The following is a 20010-nucleotide window of genomic DNA, read 5'->3' as shown; positions in this document are numbered from 1 at the left end:
AAAAGGTAAGAAACTTACCGAATGTTTGTAACCGTAATTAATTTACATCGAAACTTCGGTGAAAGTTTACCTTACGCCGTTGAGAACTGTTTTCTGTCAAATACGTATTGGTTTTATATTTCCTTTTTGCTTGAAGAATATTAGTTCTTCACTTATCTTCTGATCATCCAATTATTGGCATTAATGGGGATGTGGCATTATTGATTTGGAAATTCAATAGTACTGTAATATATTTGTCAGCAATGAAAGGCTGCGGTTTCAGAGGAAGTAGTAACGCAGCACATACGTCAGACGTATGAAAAAAATGTAAGTTCATGAAAAAAATAAATCATTAATCTTGATTTGAAACAAAATTTGAAAAATATTGTGCCGCAATAGTCACACGAGATAGTTATAAAAATATTTTGGATACAATTACAATATTTTGCGTTTCATTTTCAACGAAGAGAAACATCAAGAGTTGCATTTGCATGTCTTGGAAATTAAATAGTAAATATATGTCATTTAATGACTCCGATATTTGCACGTAAGGAAGATCTAAGCTTGCGGATTGCACTGAAAATGAATGAAAAACGACCAATATAGAAAGAAATGAAATAGTATTATGAAATTTATTTTCGTGTTTAAAACTACTACACTTTTCGTTCTAAATATTACCTCGGGCGAGTTCGATACCAGTTTTGATTTTGCAGGTACTGGATTATAATGACCATCGGCGAAGTAAATTTGTGCATAATATGAATTTCTGCCAGAGTTGTTCATAGCATCAATTCAAAACGAAAAATAGACGTGGGGTACAGAGCGACTAACACATAAACGTTGTGCTATACTAATTCGAATTCCTCTCTGTCTGACATAGTATATTAATATTCCCTTTCTACAAACTAGATGTTTACTTTAACTATAGCACCTGCTAGTAGTTGTTGGGAATCCAAGCGGTGAGAAAACACTGATCAGACTTATCATACGGTAATGATAAGGGACTCACTGAAGAAAATCAAGTAGTACAGGCGAGTATTGGTCAGACGTACGCGAGATAAGGCAACCGTTTATCGCTCATTGCATGAGAGCAACAAATTCATGCACGCTTGTATGTGTGACATATTATCGTCATTTAGGTTGACTATCGTAAACAGGTATATGTCTCGTGATATCATAAGATGATAACTCGTAAAGTAGCGATTCAAGAAACAGGAGGTTTATCTCCGAACCAGTTAACTGAGTGTATTGAATAAATTTATAGGTTTATATATGTCGATCACATCGTATCCTTAGAAAATACTCAATAATGAGGTCTCCGTGTTCTAGGATGCCAGCAAGAAACTAAAACAAGTATATTTCCTTTTAAATAACATTCACTCATATTCTGAAATTACACACGTCTTTCATAATGGCTGACCGAGTCACTCGGTTACTACTAGAGTTTGACAACTTCATCGATGGAAACTAAGAGACCAGTCCAGCAACAATGTGATCCTTTTTATAACCGTACAAAGAAAATTTCTACTCAGCGCGATTAGAATGTGTTTAATTAGTCACCTGTTTATTTACAGCCTCGAGGCCTAATTAATACTCCAACGTTAATTCGAATCGTTATAATAATCACTATGCGTACCGAACATGTCACGTCCCGATATAAACGTTTTATGGAATCCAGACCTGTGCCGAGTCCCCTAGAATGTAACTAGACAAGATGAACAACACTAGCCTAGTAAGTCGATTCCCTATTCGTTCCGCGATGCACTGGGAAAAAAGGTTCAACGCCTGGGAAAAAGTTTTTACAACCCTTGGGGTCCCATGGTAACGCATTAAACCATATCCCGTCAACTCAATGGCCGAAAATCTCTAAATAAACTGAATATTCAATCGTAACAATTGCTAATTAATACTCCAAACAATAAATTCCATAGTATTTCCGTTAAGCAGTACATCCAACTTCACCATATTAGTCCACGGGGAACTTAAGAAGCTATTCTTATCTACAATCACCGTGATACACTCCTGACAAGACATAGTAACCCTTTCCCTATCATACGATATGATAACCACTTTACACCAATGAACGAGCAAGTATTAATTATCTTGTTTAAACCTTGGCAACCTGCTTTCTACGCCGATTAAGCCGCTTCTAAAACGACGATGAGATAATTGAAATTCAACATGGCGGAGTCAGAGGTCGAATGAAGAAAGGCCATTGAATTGACGCGTATAAAAATTTAAACCCATCCACGGACCCCGGTAAAGTCTATCTAAAGCGGTCGAGACCTATCGTTCACCGCGTTACGCAGCGCAAGGTCGGATCGAGAGAACATAACCTAACTCTTTTTATCTTTTTGTTAACAAGACGGAGCGACTGGACTAGTCTTATCGACTAGCTTGCGGATTGCGCAAGCGCCGTGGGCCCAGCGGCCCCGGAACTATCGGGTCCCGGTCCAATTTAAGAACCCTTTGCGACATGTCGATGCCCAATTACCGAGTGCACTCATGGAGGAGTCGTGCCACTTAATCAGTTTCTGCAAACGCCTAAGCGTTTCTGTGCGTTCCTACGGCCTAAAAATGATCGATCACTTCACCGGCGTCCACCTTCGGTGGTAGAGATTCATTTTTTATTAACGAGTGGCACTCTCTTCCTATCTAGATGCTGCCTTGCTCGGAAATCTGCAAAGGCTTTGAGTATATGGCCCTTGTAATGTTCTCCGTTCAAGACCCATACAGCACGGCACATTGTGCGAAACATTGCAACAATGTTGGATGTCGGGAGGGGCGTTTTTGCGAAATGACCAGCTTAGGTGCGTTTGTTATTCCGTTTCAGTTAAGTCGTTAAGGTCTAAGTCTGCAACCTGGCAGATAAGTGGCGCAAAGTAAGGGCGATTGTGCAGAGACAGTAGAAGGGCAACGCGTAACAAAGTTGCAGGACGGACATCTTTGCTCGTTGTCGAGGATTAGGTGTCCGGGTTTGTTCAAAAGGTCCGAGGGCATGACTTAACTATGGGCTGTTTCACGCTACTTTAACCCTTATTCAATGTTAAGGTGCGTACTGCAACAATGTTGGAATATCGCGGATACAACGGTGAAGCAGTGGCTTTGGAATTTATGTTCTTTTCTTCTTGTTATCTTGTACTTACAGACAATAGCGGTGCCGGTGTGGTTCTCAACTCTGCAACTTGATTGTACATACCTCTACAATCTCGCGGAGGAGTTTCAAACCCTCAACATTTTCTTTTCGCGGGTTTTACGACAGCTTGTATGCCGCGAAACGTAGCAGCGTACATACCGCAGCGATGTCGTAGTGGTGGATAATACAACATCGCCGGAAGCAGGGCGCCATGTTGGATCTTATCGGTGGAAATGTTTGCGTAGCGTTTGCGAAAGCAGTTCCGTCGTAGCAGCTTTACTGCTACGTTGCAGCAGAGCTGCCCCGACACCAAGCGACATTGTAGCAATGTTGGGCTCCTGTATGGGGATCCATTACCTTATTTCCAGGCCCTCCGGTTCTACGAGAATTATTCGGTGGTGCCAACTGCACAACTCAAAGTCGCAAGATCCACCTCCACCCGATCTACCACCTCTCTACTAAGACATACCACACTTACCGCGCCATAAACTCGTCCCCTCCTCGAATACAGCATTTTGGAATCGTCCGATCGAAACTAGGCAGAATTCCTTCGTCCAGGTCAAACCGGAGTAGTCGATCGATTGACCGTCTGCGCCGATGGAAAGCGACGGGCCTACCTCTCTACTATTGGGTTGGCAACTAAATGATTGCGGATTTTCTCGATGGATGGTATTAAAAGATCCGCAATCACTTAGTTGCCAACCCAATAAGATCACCTGCTCGGTAGTTAGGCGCATCTACTTCTGCCTGGCCCTCTCTTCCGCGAGAAGATACCTCATTCGCGAGCAGTCCTGCGAGGAGAAGGGGACGGAGACCTAACCTAACCTAACCTAACCTAAAAGATCGGTTGATGCGCGGACCCGACACGATCGCTGGCTGGAACCTAACCCGAAGTCGCTGGCCCTCCACTTCGGGGATTCTATTCGAGTTTCGAGGGAACCTCGCGAGTCACCGGCGACTCGCGACGCGACAACCTAACCTAACCTAACCTAGCGAATCGGTACGATATTAGGGTTGCCACGTGCTCGGTAGGTGTAATGAGGGCGACGAGAAGAGCTTTCGCGAGCTACCGGTGACTCGTTGCGCAGAAAAAGGGTCGAGCGAGGACTTTTTCGTCGATGCCGGGTCTTTGCGCCTCGACGACGGTGAATGCGATGGCGGCGACGGTCGTGATGCCACTCTCCTCCATGATAGCATCGAATCTTTGGGCTCGTCGGGGTCTTATTGGGCCGGGCCCCGATTCGGGGTCGCGATCAGTGAAACAGCATCTGGGTGCCCGGGACTTCACTGGGCCTGCGCACTAGGCTCGCACTGCAACAGTCGCACTATGGATGGGTCGCTCTTCGCGCCCTCTATGAACTCGTCCAATGACAGCTTGCCGTCCTTGTTCTTGTCCATCTGGCGGAATATCTTGTCCGTTCGCTTCTCCGGCGTCGACTCGTCCTCTGGCATCTTCATCACGGTGCCCACCATTTTGTAGATTGCCTGGAACAAGAAGCATACCGATGTGGCGGTCGTGGTTACGTCGCAACAATAGAACCGATTCGGGGAAACTGTGGTCATTTAAGGTGAAGTGAAACCCCCTTCAAATCAGTCGATTCGAATACAACACTTTTTTTTAAGGGTATTGGACCAAACTGTCCGAAACTTTGATACATCACGAGTGATCATCTAAGAATTGTCCCGACACATTCGAAATGTGAATTTTTCCAAGAAATTGTTTAACTTACCCCAGGCCAGAACCTTAATGGCGTCGAGCTCTCATATTTCGATCAATATACAATTAATCTCTAAATGGCTCTAATATGAGAAACCAAAGTGTAGGACAATTGTACGACAATTTAGAACACTCTGGTAATCAAGAAACTCGCATTTGAATGGGATAAAGGCAGAAGAAGTATCTTATTCGCTGCTATGCTAAAACGATGATAATACGAGGTCTCGGAGTGAAAATTTAGTTGACGAGGAAATCATAGATGGCAAAGGGGGTCCCTTTGCAGTCAAGTAGAACCTCAGAAACCATGAATTCAGAGGATTTGTGGAGTTTTAATTCGATTTCTTTATAATTATTGTACGAAAACGACAAGTGGAGTATGCCATTTAGTACAATACTTGTGAACTTTTGGGACTTTAATTTTGCTGAGCGGAATAATTGACGTAGTTCTGAAATTTGGTTCACATAGAAATAATTGGCGTTCAAAATATTATCTGCTATTTACCCTTGCTTGTCTAATTGGTGGTGAACTATTTACCCTTGCTAATCTAATTGGTGAACTTTTGAGATTTTATTTTTGCTGAGCGGAATAATTGACGTAGTTCTGAAATTTGGTTTACATAGGAGTAATTGGCGTTCAAAATATTCTCTACTATCTACCCTTGCTTGTCTAATTGGTGGTGAACTATTTACCCTTGCTAATCTAATTGGTGAACTTTTGAGATTTTATTTTTGCCGGAATAATTGACGTAGTTCTGAAATTTGGTTTACATAGGAGTAATTGGCGTTCAAAATATTCTCTACTATCTACCCTTGCTTGTCTAATTGGTGAACTTTCGGGATTTTATTTTTGCTGAGCGGAATAATTGACGTAGTTCTGAAATTTGGTTTACATAGGAAAAAATATGATCTATTTCCTATTTACCCCAGAAAATGGAAAGCAATCGTTAATGTTTTATTTTTAGTTCGTTGTGTGTGTGTGTGTGATGGCTTCATATTTCTCGATTAAATGCCAGCTAGTTATTACTTGTTTGGAAAGTTTGGAATTAATTAATTTTCAAGTACGATGCAGTGGCTGGAATCTGTTGGAAGTTACTTTGGTATCTAATTCTGGAAACATTATGGGGTCTTTCGAAGCTACGGTTCACTGTTATATCTACGACCTATGGGGGATATAAGTTCGGCATCTTCCCAGGGGAAATTTTTGCAACTTTTGCGGTCGAATGGAAGTCCTGATCGCACGTACTTGTCGTTGTATATTAGAGTATACATGTGATAACAAAGTACAAATGAAATAAATTCTATTCCTGACGTGAATCACGTCGATAACGTTACACGATACAAGTTTGCGGCAACCACTTTCAGAATTTCATTATTTTCGCCGGTACTCAGTATTTGAAATGGAAAAAATTTGCCGGTCACGAATGTATTAATACACGTCTTGAGGTATTACAATCGGAATAGTGGAAAACTCCGAACGAGGGTATTAAAATGGCGGATGTGACTATTGAAAATCTGCTGTACTCGAATCTGAAAGGTTACTCACCGTTACGATTTCCAGCATTTCCTGCCGCGAGATGTATCCGTTTCCATCCAGATCGTACATGCTGAATGCCCACTTCAGCTTCTGCTCCAATTTCCCTCGAGATGTGACGCTAAGAGCGCAGAGGAATTCCCGAAAGTCGATCGTTCCGTCGCCGTTAGCGTCGAACGTCCTAAAGACGTGTTCTGCAAACTGATCACGTGGAAAATTGGACAATGAGTTTCGGCACTTAGGTGGGTCTTTTTTCAATAGAAATGACTCTACGACCCTCTTTCACGAGGGTGCCAGTTTTCAAAGTTAGCGTCTTTCGGGGAGTTCGGTAACGCCTCGTGGAAGAGCAATGTAGTACTCCTCGAGAATTTAAATTACTTTAATCGAGAGTCTGTAGATTAAGCAGAACACACCTCTGGTCGAAGAATATTTTTCGGATAAAAGATTTTGAACGGGAGTTACTTGCTGTTTGTACCCACATTTTATTAAAGGCGTTTTAATTAAGGAAATCATGATATTTCGAGATTTCGTTAATTCTCACGAGCAACTGATAAAAGTTGGATATTAACTGCAAATCTTTAAAAGGATGTTGACGATGTTAATGTCTAGCTCCTTCAGAAACATTAACTCATAAATCCGCGTTAATATATGCGTTAGTACATGATGAAAAGTATTAATACACGTGTAATGCACTTTTCATTTTTGTAACTCATGAGAGCATCTATATTCTTTTGTCAGAACTAGTCGGGAAATTTATTTGTAATTTTCTCAATAATTTATGCTTACAAAATATTACATCTGTGAATGTGATCTAAATTTTGGTCCTATCACGTGAAATAAAAAGTGTGGGATAAATCTGAATTACGAGTTGAAAGAAATGGACGAAAATGATCGAATGTAAAAGCGTTCAAAATTGAAAAATGTATTAACGAAATGAGTTTTGCATAAGGAATACTTAAAGTATCAAGGATGAGTTTTGATTAGCGATGGAACTTCCTTCAATAAAAGTGTCTCGGAAGTGACTTTTAGCAAGGGGCCTATTTCTGAGGACCAGCGTCTTTTGGAAAGTTCAATATTGCTTTAGGGAACGCCAACTTGGTACTTCACCTGGGGAGATCATCCAAAGGGCTTTGAACTGAACCGAAAGAAGCTCATAAAAAACGCCTCTCTCGTGGGAGACAACCCAGATAGCGAAGACCAAACCTTGTATACAACTTGCCTAACTTTGCTGCCTCATTCAAAACCAAGTATAATGTACACCGAGTGATTAAAAAAAGAATCCTTCCTTTTCCAACATATTCTTCGCGATAAACTATGTCGAAAATCTTCTTAACAAAATTTCGAAGGATCGAAACTTTCGAAAATTGTCTACCTTGCATACAACTTGTCTAACTTTGCTGCCTCATTCAAAGTTAAGTATAATGTACACCGAGTGATTAAAAAAAGGATCCTTCCTTTTCCAACATATTCTTCGCGATAAACTAAGTCGACAATTTTCTTAACAATATTTCTCAAAGTACAAATTATACAATTAACGACTATTTCAATACTTATTTTCTTTCAAATATCCACTTTGTGTTGCCATCCATGACGGTAATATTGAAATGGTTAAGAACGTTTTTTCGGTGGACTGTTTTATATCGCTTTTGTTTTATGTCTTTCATGATTTTTCTCTCAGGGTGCAGAAGCACAATTTATATGCATTCATTGTATACATGCGAGAATATACAGTTCGTTTAATGAAAGACGACATAGAGAAGATTCAAACTGCGACTGAAGCATGCGAAGTGTTTAATTAAGATTAAATTTTATGTGCAGACAGTGCAAGCCTTAGGCAATTTGTTAAATGTATTTTATTTCGTAAGAATAATCTTTAGTTACAAAAATTTCAATTATTATGTCATCTTGTATGCCGGCGTGTCATATTTCATTTATACAAATATCTCTAGAGTATCATTTGAAACAAAATTTGCATGTAACATGAATAAAAGATTGTCTGAATAATATAATATGTATGAAAATAAATATAAAAATCGGAGCGTGGCCATCACAGGTACTGAAAGTACCCAGGTACAGCGGAACGTGGAATATCCGTAAATTAATTGTATATAAATATTTATCGAACGTATGTAATATATATGTGAACTATATGTTAGATACACTCAAAGGCTAGATAAATTATCAGATGATATTAATTATTCTGAATTTTCTTTCACAAAATTCCTTTACGCGTTCGATACTGGTTTTGAATATCATAAAAAATAATTAGTAGCGATTTCAATGCCAGTTTCGCCAAGTTAAAAGCACTGCTGCCTGATTGACTTAAAAAACAAGGATTAATGAAGACGTATACGCGAATTATGTTGATATTAAAATACAAAGGGGAGGGTAAATAGTAATTTTAAGAAATATGAAAAAATTCATTTTCCCTTCCCGTTGGAAATTACTGATTTTCCATGTATTGAGTAAGGTTGTGTGTGAAAGGTTTTCATATTTTATCGATTTGCATACGCAAGGCGAGCCCGAGTATATCGCGAAATGACTTTGCTTTACAGTGCTACAATATGTTCCTGTATGAAGACATTTTCCTGAGGCCATTTCGAGTTCTATTATTCCATCGATTTCCAAAGAATGAAAGCCATTCGTTGGTCGGTGCTTCTCGTTGACGACATATTGCACGGAGTGGAAGGTTTTCCATTTTCCGGATTTCTATACTGCAGTTCGCCTCCATAAAAGTACGCCTACAGTGAAAACCTTCCATTCGGACGAATAAAAGACGAATCATAATAAAAAAAAATGTATTTCAGAAGAGTTGGAGTAAAAGCGCTGTCGTGGTTTATTCATCAGTTACTCGGGCTATGTTCTTGTATATGACGTTGTATGTACATATATGTGAATGCCCTTATTCATGTTCATTTGGACATTATTTAAATGTATTTCTCATCAAGAGCAATTAATCATTCGAATGATATTTATAGCGAAATTTTTCTGCAACTACACAGTGAGCGACATTATTTGCTTAATAATTATGCTCAATTTATATTCATTTTATAAGACGTGTACTTTAGTTAACAGTGTACGGATTAGTATAGATAACGAGTGACATCGTTATTTAAATAATAGAAAATGTATCTAAGCAACTGATCAATTTGCATTTTACACATTTATTTGTACATTAATTCACTGATTTGGGTACTTCACTCATTAATGTACTCAACATGAATGTAAATAGAAAATGTCTCGGGTTAAATTATTTATCTAGACATCTTCCGAAAGGGTTTAAACATTTTGGAAAATTCTATTTTTACACCCTTCGAAGAATAAAGTCCTTATGTCCTTTGCGTTGATTGATTGCTTACAAAGCACGTTACAAATAAAAATTTTACATTAGACGTAAGTAACTACGTTGATGCCTACTACTTATGAATGATAATTGTGTGAGATGAATACTGATGAATATTTTGAAAAATTCCATTTTTACACCCTTCGAAGAATAAAGTCCTTATGTCCTTTGCGTGGATTGATTGCTTACAAAGCACGTTACAAATAAAAATTTTACATTAGACGTAAGTAACTACGTTGATGCCTACTACTTATGAATGATAATTGTGTGAGATGAATACTGATGAATATTTAGAAAAATTTCATTTTTACACCCTTCGAAGAATAAAGTCCTTATGTCCTTTGTGTGGATTGATTGCTTACAAATCACGTTATAAATAAAATTTTTACACTAGACGTAAGTAAACTACGTTGATGCCTTCTACTTATGAATGATAAATGTGTGAAATGAATACTCGGCAAAAGTTCATGCTGATTCCCATGCAGCACAGATAGCAAAGGAATGTCCTGTAATATCTCGAGGATGCGGAGGACTTTGTCAGGATGTCCTAGGTAGATTTATGCTACATGAGCTGTGTATATATGTGGAGCCTAAACGGTGTGATGTAAATCTAGCTGCATGCGGATTGACCTTAAAGGCTTTACCTTTGTCCATGGCGCGTTATTAATGAGAAAGTGAAGATCATTTTCACTATAAGCGAGTACCGCACTCACTCGCATGGTAATGCATATTAATGATCGATTGCTAGGGCGAAATTTCTATACTGACTTTGGCGCTGTTCACAATTCACGGCCTTACCTTTGACGCGTCGCCATAAGGGAAAAAGTTTCCATAGATCTTTTTGAATTCTTCTACACTGAGATGTCCGCTCGGACAGTCCTTCAAAAAGCCTTTGTACCATTCGTGAATTTCCGCGTCTGTAATTAAACACAAAATTCATTTTTTTTCCTTTAAGCGACATGTTGAGGAATAATTAAGGTGAAGTGAAAACTCAAATCAGTCGATTTAAATAAGATACTTTTTTTATGTCATTCACGAATGTACCATTCGTGAATTTCCGCGTCTGTAAGAAGTGTACTGTAAAAGTTTTATAAACAAAACCTCATCGACGCCACTTTGACATCGCCTTAATCTACAACAGTTACAGAATCGTTAGACCCTTTATCTTCATTTAGAACTCGAACCGAGAATTGAGTCCGGATTTGGACAATTCTTTCGTATTTAATGTCTTCCTATTTGTTATTAAATTAACAGATATTTCGCCATCTATTAAACATTTAGACTAACCTGAGAACTCCGTATTCTGCTTAAGGTCTTCTAGCACTTCAGGCTTGAGTTTGCTGTTTTGTTTGCCCATGGCTGGTCTCCTGTGCCACCAAACGTTTCGGTGGACTTTACGAATTTCGTTGTCAAAAGTCACTGACTAGTAGATGCGTTCCTTCTCAATAACAATAGCTTCTAAAGAAGCAGCACCGGGCACACCTAGAAAAGAAATGTCGAAAAATGAAAACACCTGTCGAGAGCCATCAATCTAAAATGTTTCGCGGGGATATGAATGGTTGCGGAGACTGCAGAATAAACAAGAAAAAATCCGGATTTTACGGGAAAAACGGTATGGCAGTTTTAAAATAAAAAAACGAAAAACAAAATACAGATTCACGTCGAATATGTAATGAGATCCCGGATACGGTATCGATAAATGTTACAGGTCGTTCTGTAAAATTCGAAAGAAAAAAAAAATGAAGAAAAAACAGAAAACGGCGGAGACTGAAGAACAAACAAAAAAATCCGGATTTTATGAGAAAAACGGTATGGCAGTTTTAAAATAGAAAAACGAAAAACAAAATACAGATCACGTCGGAAATGTAATGAGATCACGGGTACGGTATCGCTAAATGTTACAAGTCGTTCCGTAAAATTCGAAAAAAAAATATGAAGAAAAAGGAAGAAGAAATTTCCAGGCGAGAAGGAACTTTAGTATTGTCGGGATTTTATGATACAGAAATAGGTAATAAAAAAAGGTAATTGTAAAGTTGTATGGTAAGGAGGAGTGCAGGAGTAAGGGCACATTCACACATAACAAACGCTCTTTCTCGTTCTCTTTCTGAAACAGAAAAATAAGAAAAAAGCAGGTTAATGAACATACAATTGGAGCATAGTACGATTTATTATAATAATAGTAATAATATTATTAATAATAATAAATGGTTGTTCTCGCCGTATGTAACTAACATACAAAATACGAGTGTCTGATTGCTTATACGTTACATTAATCGTGTAGTAATGTCGTATTATATATTTATATAATAGACGTGTACGTATATACATACATACGCACGCGTGTTTACGGATGTATGTTTATGCGTATGTGACGTACGGGTTGCACTCGGCTAATTTAGCAATTCGACTAATTTCGCAAATGCCGCCCAGGGTTTTCTTCTTTTCCCATCGCATACATACACATGTAACAAATGTCTGAGTTTAATTAGCGTAACTTAATTTATGGTGAGGTTCGCTTAAAAAATCTGCATGTTAAGTCGGGTGCACTTTGTTAACGAGACTTTACGCATAATTCTTAGTGGCTTACAGTACTTAAAAGTGATAATTAAGATCCCCTGAAGAAGAGGATGGCCGAAGAGTTGTTAACACGATTTTAGTAAGACTTTCGTGTAATAGTTGTGACGTACTATTATGGATCTTTAATACTAATTTATGATTTAATAAGGAAAAAAGGAAGGAGGACTCGGAAGATTCCGCCGAATGAAAAATGTTAAATTAAACGTAAAATGTGCGACGAATTATTATCTTTGCGTAGAATTCCTTTAAATAGCCAGTAAGGTATTTAGTTGGAATAGTTTATCCAACATGTTGCACATTTTTTTCGCAAAATTATATATCGAGTAATAGGAACGAAAAATGCGCTATCAAGATACGAAACCATTAAAAAAAAATATCTTTGGTTATATAAAAATAAATGCAGTTATGTATGTTTAAAATACTTATGTGGAAATGTGACATCGTAGCTGATCACAAGTTTAAGCGAGCAGAAGGAAAATGTATATTTTCTTATATTAAATTGTTCTCAAGTATTCCCCTAGTAGCACAAAATATTTCTCCTATATTTTCTATATATTTAACGAATATCGTACATTTTGTAAATATTTAGCAGACATTTGAAATATTTGCAAAACGTTTACTTTAGAATATTATCTCTATAATATTTATATAATATTAGCTCCATGTGTTTTCATAATATTTTTCTACCAGATATACAAAACATTTCGTTTCATTTTAATACAAGTATTTTTTAAATATTATCTGCCGAATACATTATAAACGTTTTAAAAATATTTAAAATCAAAATCACACGTTTTGCTCCCATAATGAAATAGTGGAACGAAAATATTAGAAAAATTTCTCGTGTTTTTTGATACCAAATGAAGTGTCCGATAATAGTCGTGAAGTAAAAAATGTATTTTTATTACATGTTCATAAATTAAAAAATATAATTTCTATATATGTTTATAAATTATTGAAACTGAATATGTCCTTGAGATTTTCAACAAATATTTCAGATATCTTCGAATGAAATCTACAAGAAAGCTTAAATAATCTGTCGCTTGAGATATTTAGCAAAGATTACAAAGAAATATTTAGAAATTATTCTATGCTACTAGGGTCGTTTAAACTTTCCTTTCGCCCTTTAGGTAAGATATAGTGAAAATAATTTTTAGTAATTGCATCGCGGTATTGTTGTCTTGCAAGATTAGTCGAGTTTCTGCCATTCCAGTGGAGTGATTTTTCAAAGGTACTTTTTGGAGTACTTCGTCCTTCTTAGCTCTTCGGCCGTAAAAGATTCGAGTCTACAGATAAACACTTAAAAAGTACATCTCGATGTAATCGTCTAACGTTATTCGTTAGCCCCGCGAGTCGTGGGCCTCATCGATTCCCTTACAGATAATTGTTACTTTAGTTAGTCGAGAATTAGAGAAAATTGAAAACGCGAGATAAAGGCTCAGAGGAGAAAGTCCACTAACAATTTGATACCTTAGATAACATCTGCCCACGGAAAGGGAAAGCAAGGATTATCCACCTTCTTATCAGCGAAATTTTATATCATTCAAATTCAATTGGGCGAAATAAATATTAAGCTAGTTTGAGACGTTCACGTAGAAATTGTGCCTCGTGAAGTACCTAATCAATTTCAGCATTCGTCGCTGAAGTATCTGGTTCGTCACGAGGAAAGATACGTAATAGAAATTTCCGTTTCGCGAGGAATATTTTACGTTCTGAGTAAAATTCAGGACAGGGAAATATCTAGCGATGTTCCTTGTTAAAAGTTGAGTAATAAATGCCTTTATAACATTTTCATGTGATCGGTAATTTAGTCGTAAAATGCGTTAGAACAATCAGGGGACCCGTAAGCCACGCCCCTGAAAGATAACATCCCCACTCTCCACTTAAGCCACGCCCACAGAGCCTGATTGGCTGTTTTAAAATGCATTTTGTAGCAAAACCGTTGAATGTACAAATGTTTCGCGAACGGTTTCTTCACCCAACTTTTTCCAAAGAATGCCGCTATGCTTTCCTGCACTGTAGATTCCGGAAAAATGTTGTATTTATGTGTAAAATACGTGTCATTGTGTAGTGTATTTGTGAATAATTCAACCATCTGTGAATTTTGCACCGAACGGCACATACTTTGTTTACGAAGTCCAGGATTATATTACTTGTAGTGTTAAGGGGATGTGAAAGTGGCATCCGAAAGCTCAATCGTTCGTGAAACTTTTCTGCGAACTGGGTGTACCGAATCCTTTCAAATGTTACAACGTGAACCTGGAGGCAATAAGGAAGGTTCGGACACTCATAAAAATTCATTTTTTGTAAAAAAAAATGTGAAAATATCAATAAATAAATTAAAAAAAAAAATTGAATTTTCATGGGTATTAGGACCTTCTTTATAGCCTCGATATTTGCAGTGTCAAGTTTGAAACTATTCGGTACCCTCAGTTCGGAGAAAAGTTTCATAAACGAGACCCTTTCGACGCCACTTTCACATCCCCTTAATTCACTGATTCGCCTGACACTAAGTGACGGGCAGTCTCGGCTCATTTTTTCATGATTGTACTAACCGTGGAATAGAAAAAAAAAAGAAGAAAAAATTAGTTGCTTTTACGAGTGACGCGAATTACCGACAACGTCAGGAAGAAACATCAGCTGTGAGAAATGAACGCAGTTTTATAGTGACTTTACGTTTGGAATTATGCCCAATGAAGTATGAAACCGTCACCAGAAGCCCGAGTTAAACTAAAAGCTTCACATGATTCCAGTTTGGTGGCGAGAAACTTGACAGCACTGAATACCTGTGAATGGAGAATTGAAGGAGAACTATCGACTACGGTATCGATTTTTCTCTTTTCAGCGATGAAAAAACTGGTCTCCCAACTGACCTGGATCCTCGCTAAAATGATGACAGACACATTGTTCGACTGCTTAGGTGGTTTTAGGAGAATCCCTAAACGGCAGTATGGTGTTGTGTACGACAAATGATCCGTTTACGCTACTCATACCCTATGGTAACTTCGCGGTTACTTATAAATCGCTTGTAGAAAGAAATGGACCCAACCAAAAGCTTGGGCTAGGATAGATGCTCTCAGAGGACTCTAAAACTTATACTACACCTAACATTTATATCTCGAAATTTGTACAAAATTAACAATCAAGGGCCGCAAAGATGCACCTACGAGCGATTCGCAACACAGGGGCGCCTAGAAGTGGTCACAGGAATCCCTATGCAGACGAACGAAGCCTCTTTACGTATGCAAATGAACGCCTCGCGAATCTCTAGAAATCCGAAAATTTCCGACAAAGGCCTAATACTCGGCGGGGAATTTCGAGTAGGAGCGACACCGATCGAACTCGAAATTCCCCATTCCCACGACTCTCTCTAGGGACATTTGGGGAACGTAGGGATCTCTTCTTCATCCGCTTCTTTCGATCCATCTTTTCTTTCGGCCTCTCTGTCCGCCATCTTGCCGTCTTAACACATTTTCACGAGCGGGAAATTTTTCCCGTTTCAAATCCTAAGTACCGGCGAAAAGTAATGAAATTCTTAAACTGGTTGCCGCAAACTTGTATCGTTAAAGCAAGGATAAAAATGATAAAATTGGGGCGAAAATTTCGGCTAACAATTAGTGAGCCAACTAAGCAGGACGTGATTCACGTCAGCGGTCTTCAGGAAGAGAATTTAAAATGACGTGAATTCACGTCAGCGGCAACCAGGAGTAGAACTCGAAAGACGTGAATTCACGTCAGCGGTCGCGAATGTGTTAAGAGGCTCGCGAGTAGCGATACAAGGAGCAATATTCTCATAGAAATAACGCGTTAGATCGACCTCGCTGGTCGAGCTTGATTTCACAATCGAAATTTAAAAATGACTAAATAGATCGCCGAGGGATTTTACTTTCAAAGTCGGCCCTCCGAAGTGTCTTCGGCGCCGCCATTTTGTGCGAAAAAAGTGCCGGTAACGAGAAAACGCTGAAACCATCTCCCTGGCATTTGTCGAGAGATCATAAATTCATACACGTATATGCACTTGTCCATATACATATACCTATCGATATAAATAATAAATACATATAGCTCTCTTTCTTACACGGATCTAGCAACGCGCATACTTATTAATTATATCCCCTTCGTATGGGTACATATATATATAATATATTTATATATATCTGTGTCGTTTGTATATATATAATATTATATATATTATAATTTAGTAGCACATCGCTGACAATACAACAATAATAATGTTTACGAGTTGTAAAGGGCTTCTAGGAGACCTTGGTAATTTGCATGATTCGTATAAGCGCACAAGAGCGAGATTAGAGTCGTGGCCCCAGAATAAGAATTCATTCTCGTAATCTAATTGAGAAACAATCACGTTGAGGGTTAAGATTATTCCTAGAATAAATCTTGCTTTGTATTTATATCTGTGCGAAATTTGTTAAGTACCTCCGTTTGCGAAATGCGCGTTCAATCGCATTGTTCGATACGTCAAAAAACGTGTAATCATCATACTAAGTATTGAAAATTCCGGTTATAATGATTTAAAAAAATTGTATTCTTTTTAAAATAAATAACAAGGGCAAATTAAATAAATTGACGGTGATGGTAATGTGTTTGAACTTCATCGTCAAATTGCGCCGTTTGAAAGTACAGAAATATTGAAATATAAAAATATTGTAGGATATAATCTTTAATTAGAATAAATCTTGCTTCGTATTCATATCTGTGCGAAATTTGTTGTTAAGTACCTCCGTTTGCGAAATGCGCGTCCAATGACATTTTTAAATACGTCAAAAAACGTGTAATGATCATTACTAGGTATTGAAAATTCAGGTTACAATGATTTGAAAGAAGAAGTTAAGAAATAAAACAATAAACTTTGCAGCCACGTAGCAGAGCAGGGAATAATGATGCTTGAAACTCCAGTAGCTTTTTTTGCATCGAAGAAAGGCATAAAATTCAAAATTAAAAGGGGCAAGGCGCAGGAGAAGACTACAATTTAATGATTCATACATTTAGCCATGGTAAGAAGTTAAAGAATAAAACAATAACATTACAGCCATGTAGCAGAACAGGGAATAATGATGCTTGAAACTCCAGTAGCTTTTTTTGTATCGAAGAAAGGCATAAAATTCAAAATTAAAAGGGGCAAGGCGCAGGGGAAAACTTCAATTCAATGATTCGTACATTAAGCCACGGTAAGAAGTTAAGAAATAAAACAATAAACTTTGCAGCCACGTAGCAGAGCAGGGAATAATGATGCTTGAAACTTTCGGGGAATAAAATTCGAGTACTTTTGGATTCGATGGAGAAGGCTTTCGACTCGTGAAGTAGGAACTCGAGACATCTTCAGATGCTTACGTCATAACGGGTAAGAAAGTTTGAGAGGTTTCCAAATCGATCGAGTACAGGGTGATTCAGAAATATCATAATTTTTTGCAGATCATATGACCATTTTTCCAGAACCCCCTGTAGCTAGTTTATTATTCGCGGTTAATGCAAAATCAGCACGGACCAGACCAGAAACAATTTTCTGAAGTTACATGAAAGCTTAATTAAAATTTTGTAAAATTAGCTCTAATTAATATTAATGAACGAGTTATGCATTAAATTTATTTCCATCTCGTGCATAACCTCCATCTCCTATTATTCGCTCGATTACAAGAATAAATAAGATCTGCAACGTAACACTTCACTTTTACGTAATCATCGAATAGCAAGATAAAAATGATTTTTATCAGAATTTTAAATGTCGAGTCGGCCGGTGTTAAAAAATGCACATAGATACGTAGACTTTCGAAGAGAACGGCCGTAGGAGTGGCATAGTCCGATATCTACAGAAAATTACCAATAAACGTTTATCATAAACGGGAGTTTAGTATCGATTTCGACAATTCTCGTAAACTTTTTCATCGTCTCGAAACGCCAAGAGGTAAAAGTTTTAGGACTTGGTCGATACAGGGGAAAGATCGGGGGATTAATTGAAAGTACAGAGGGTGTTGCAAGGCCGGTTTTATCGCGATTTGAAAGATTTTTAAGCGCCAGCTCTGCCATCAAAGTGGTCACAACTGCAGTCGGATACTTCCCGGTCGACATAACCTTCAAATGATAAAATCGAGAAACAGATACTCTCCTTTAACTCGGACCAATGACGCGATGTAACCGGTGAGTGGGCTATTAAAGGTGCAGCCATCTTTTTTATGATAAGCTATAAAATTGCGGAAAAAACCCTTATCACAGAGGGAATTCTTAACACGTATCCCTACTTTCCCGGGCAGCCTAAACAGCGCGATGGGTGGAGGACGTGTGAGAAAACAGGCTGTAAAGAGCGTCAATGCGACGCGCGAAGATGGACACACCAAGAGAGCAATTGATACAAACGATAAGCTATAAAATTTCGGAAAAAACCCTTATCACATGGGAATTCTTAACACGTATCCCTACTTTCTCCGGTAGCCTAAGAAGAGCGATGGGTGGAGGACATGTGAGAAAATGGCTCTAAAGAGCATCAATGCGACGCGCGAAGATGGACACACCGAGAGAGCAATTGATATAAACGATAAGCTATAAAATTTTGAAATAAACCCTTCTCACAGAGGGAATTCTTAATACGTGTACTCTGTCCCGGTAGTCTAAGAAGCGCGATGGGTGGAGGACATGGGAGAAAACAGGCTCTAAAAAACGTCAAAGCGACGGGCGAAGATGGACACACTGAGAGGGGAATTGACGCAAACGGTAAGTTATAAACTCGCGGAAAAAACCCTTATCATAGAGGAACCTTTTAATACGTGTACTGTCTGTCCCAGCAGTCTAAGAAAAGTGATGGGTGGAGGACATGTGAGAAAATGGCTCTAAAGAGCATCAATGCGACGCGCGAAGATGGACACACCGAGAGAGCAATTGATACACACGATAAGCTATAAAATTTCAGAAAAAACCCTTATCACAGAGGGAATTCTTAACACGTATCCCTACTTTCCCCGGTAGCCTAAGAAGCGTGATGGGTGGAGGACATGGGAGAAAACAAGCTCTAAAAAACGTCAATGCGATGCGCGAAGATGGACACACCGAGAGAGCAATTGATCTAAAAGATAAGTTATAAACTTGCGGAAGAAACCTTTATCACAGAGGGAACTCCTAATACGTGTACTGTCTGTCTCGGCAGCCTAAGAAGCGTGATGGGTGGAGGACATGGGAGCAAACAGGCTCTAAAAAACGTCAATGCGAGGCGCAAAGATAGACACATCAAGAGGGGAATTGATGCAAACGATAAGCTATAAAATTGTGGAAAAAACCCTTATCACTGGGGTAACTCTTAATACGTGTCTCGACTGTCTCGGCAGGCTAAGAAGCGTGACAGGTGGAGGACATGGGAGAAAACAGACTCCAAAGAACGTCAAAGCGACGTGCGAAGATGGACACACCGAGAGGCAAAGAAAACTCGTAAAAGCGATCAAACAAACCGGTAAAGGGACTTTCGGCGGGGATGTGAAGGCGGGCTTCAGAGGGGAGTAGAAAAATATAAAACTGCGAGAATCGCTCGAGTGGTTCATCCCCTTATTCTGCTTCATTGTTTCACTTTTGTTGCGAATTGACATGTCATCCCTCGAGGCGGAGAAGCGTTCACTGCGCAGGTTCAACGAACCGCGCATCGCGAGGGAAACTTTTCCCTTCCCTTTGTGCCTGAAAAAGGAAAACCTTTTTCGGATTTCGGTTGGACTCACGTGAAAAGCTTC

The 20010-nt window shown here is 38.6% G+C and overlaps 1 protein-coding gene across 2 annotated transcripts in view; it reads right to left on the bottom strand.

Moving 5' to 3' along the window:
• Positions 1–592: 592 nt before the first annotated feature.
• The window catches only part of LOC105698960 (neurocalcin homolog), a 28008-nt gene continuing 8590 nt past the window's right edge, over positions 593–20010 (bottom strand). The window contains exons 2-5 of one of the 2 annotated variants that reach the window (XM_012423618.2): positions 10994–11810; positions 10505–10623; positions 6376–6564; positions 593–4600 (exon numbers count right to left, since the gene is read on the bottom strand). In XM_012423618.2, the coding sequence (XP_012279041.1) occupies positions 4400–4600; positions 6376–6564; positions 10505–10623; positions 10994–11063 (579 nt within the window). In that variant the 5' untranslated portion in view covers positions 11064–11810 and the 3' untranslated portion in view covers positions 593–4399. Of the gene's footprint in view, positions 4601–6375; positions 6565–10504; positions 10624–10745; positions 10770–10993; positions 11811–20010 lie in introns of those variants that run through there. The other variant, XR_002762241.1, reaches the window with a different exon arrangement.

This window comes from Orussus abietinus, unplaced genomic scaffold (genome assembly GCF_000612105.2).
Source record: "Orussus abietinus isolate OABI.00-Male unplaced genomic scaffold, Oabi_2.0 scaffold475, whole genome shotgun sequence".
In the NCBI taxonomy this organism is placed as follows: domain Eukaryota; kingdom Metazoa; phylum Arthropoda; class Insecta; order Hymenoptera; family Orussidae; genus Orussus; species Orussus abietinus.
Note: the sequence above shows the minus strand (reverse complement) of the source record. Positions and strands in the feature narration are given on the sequence as shown.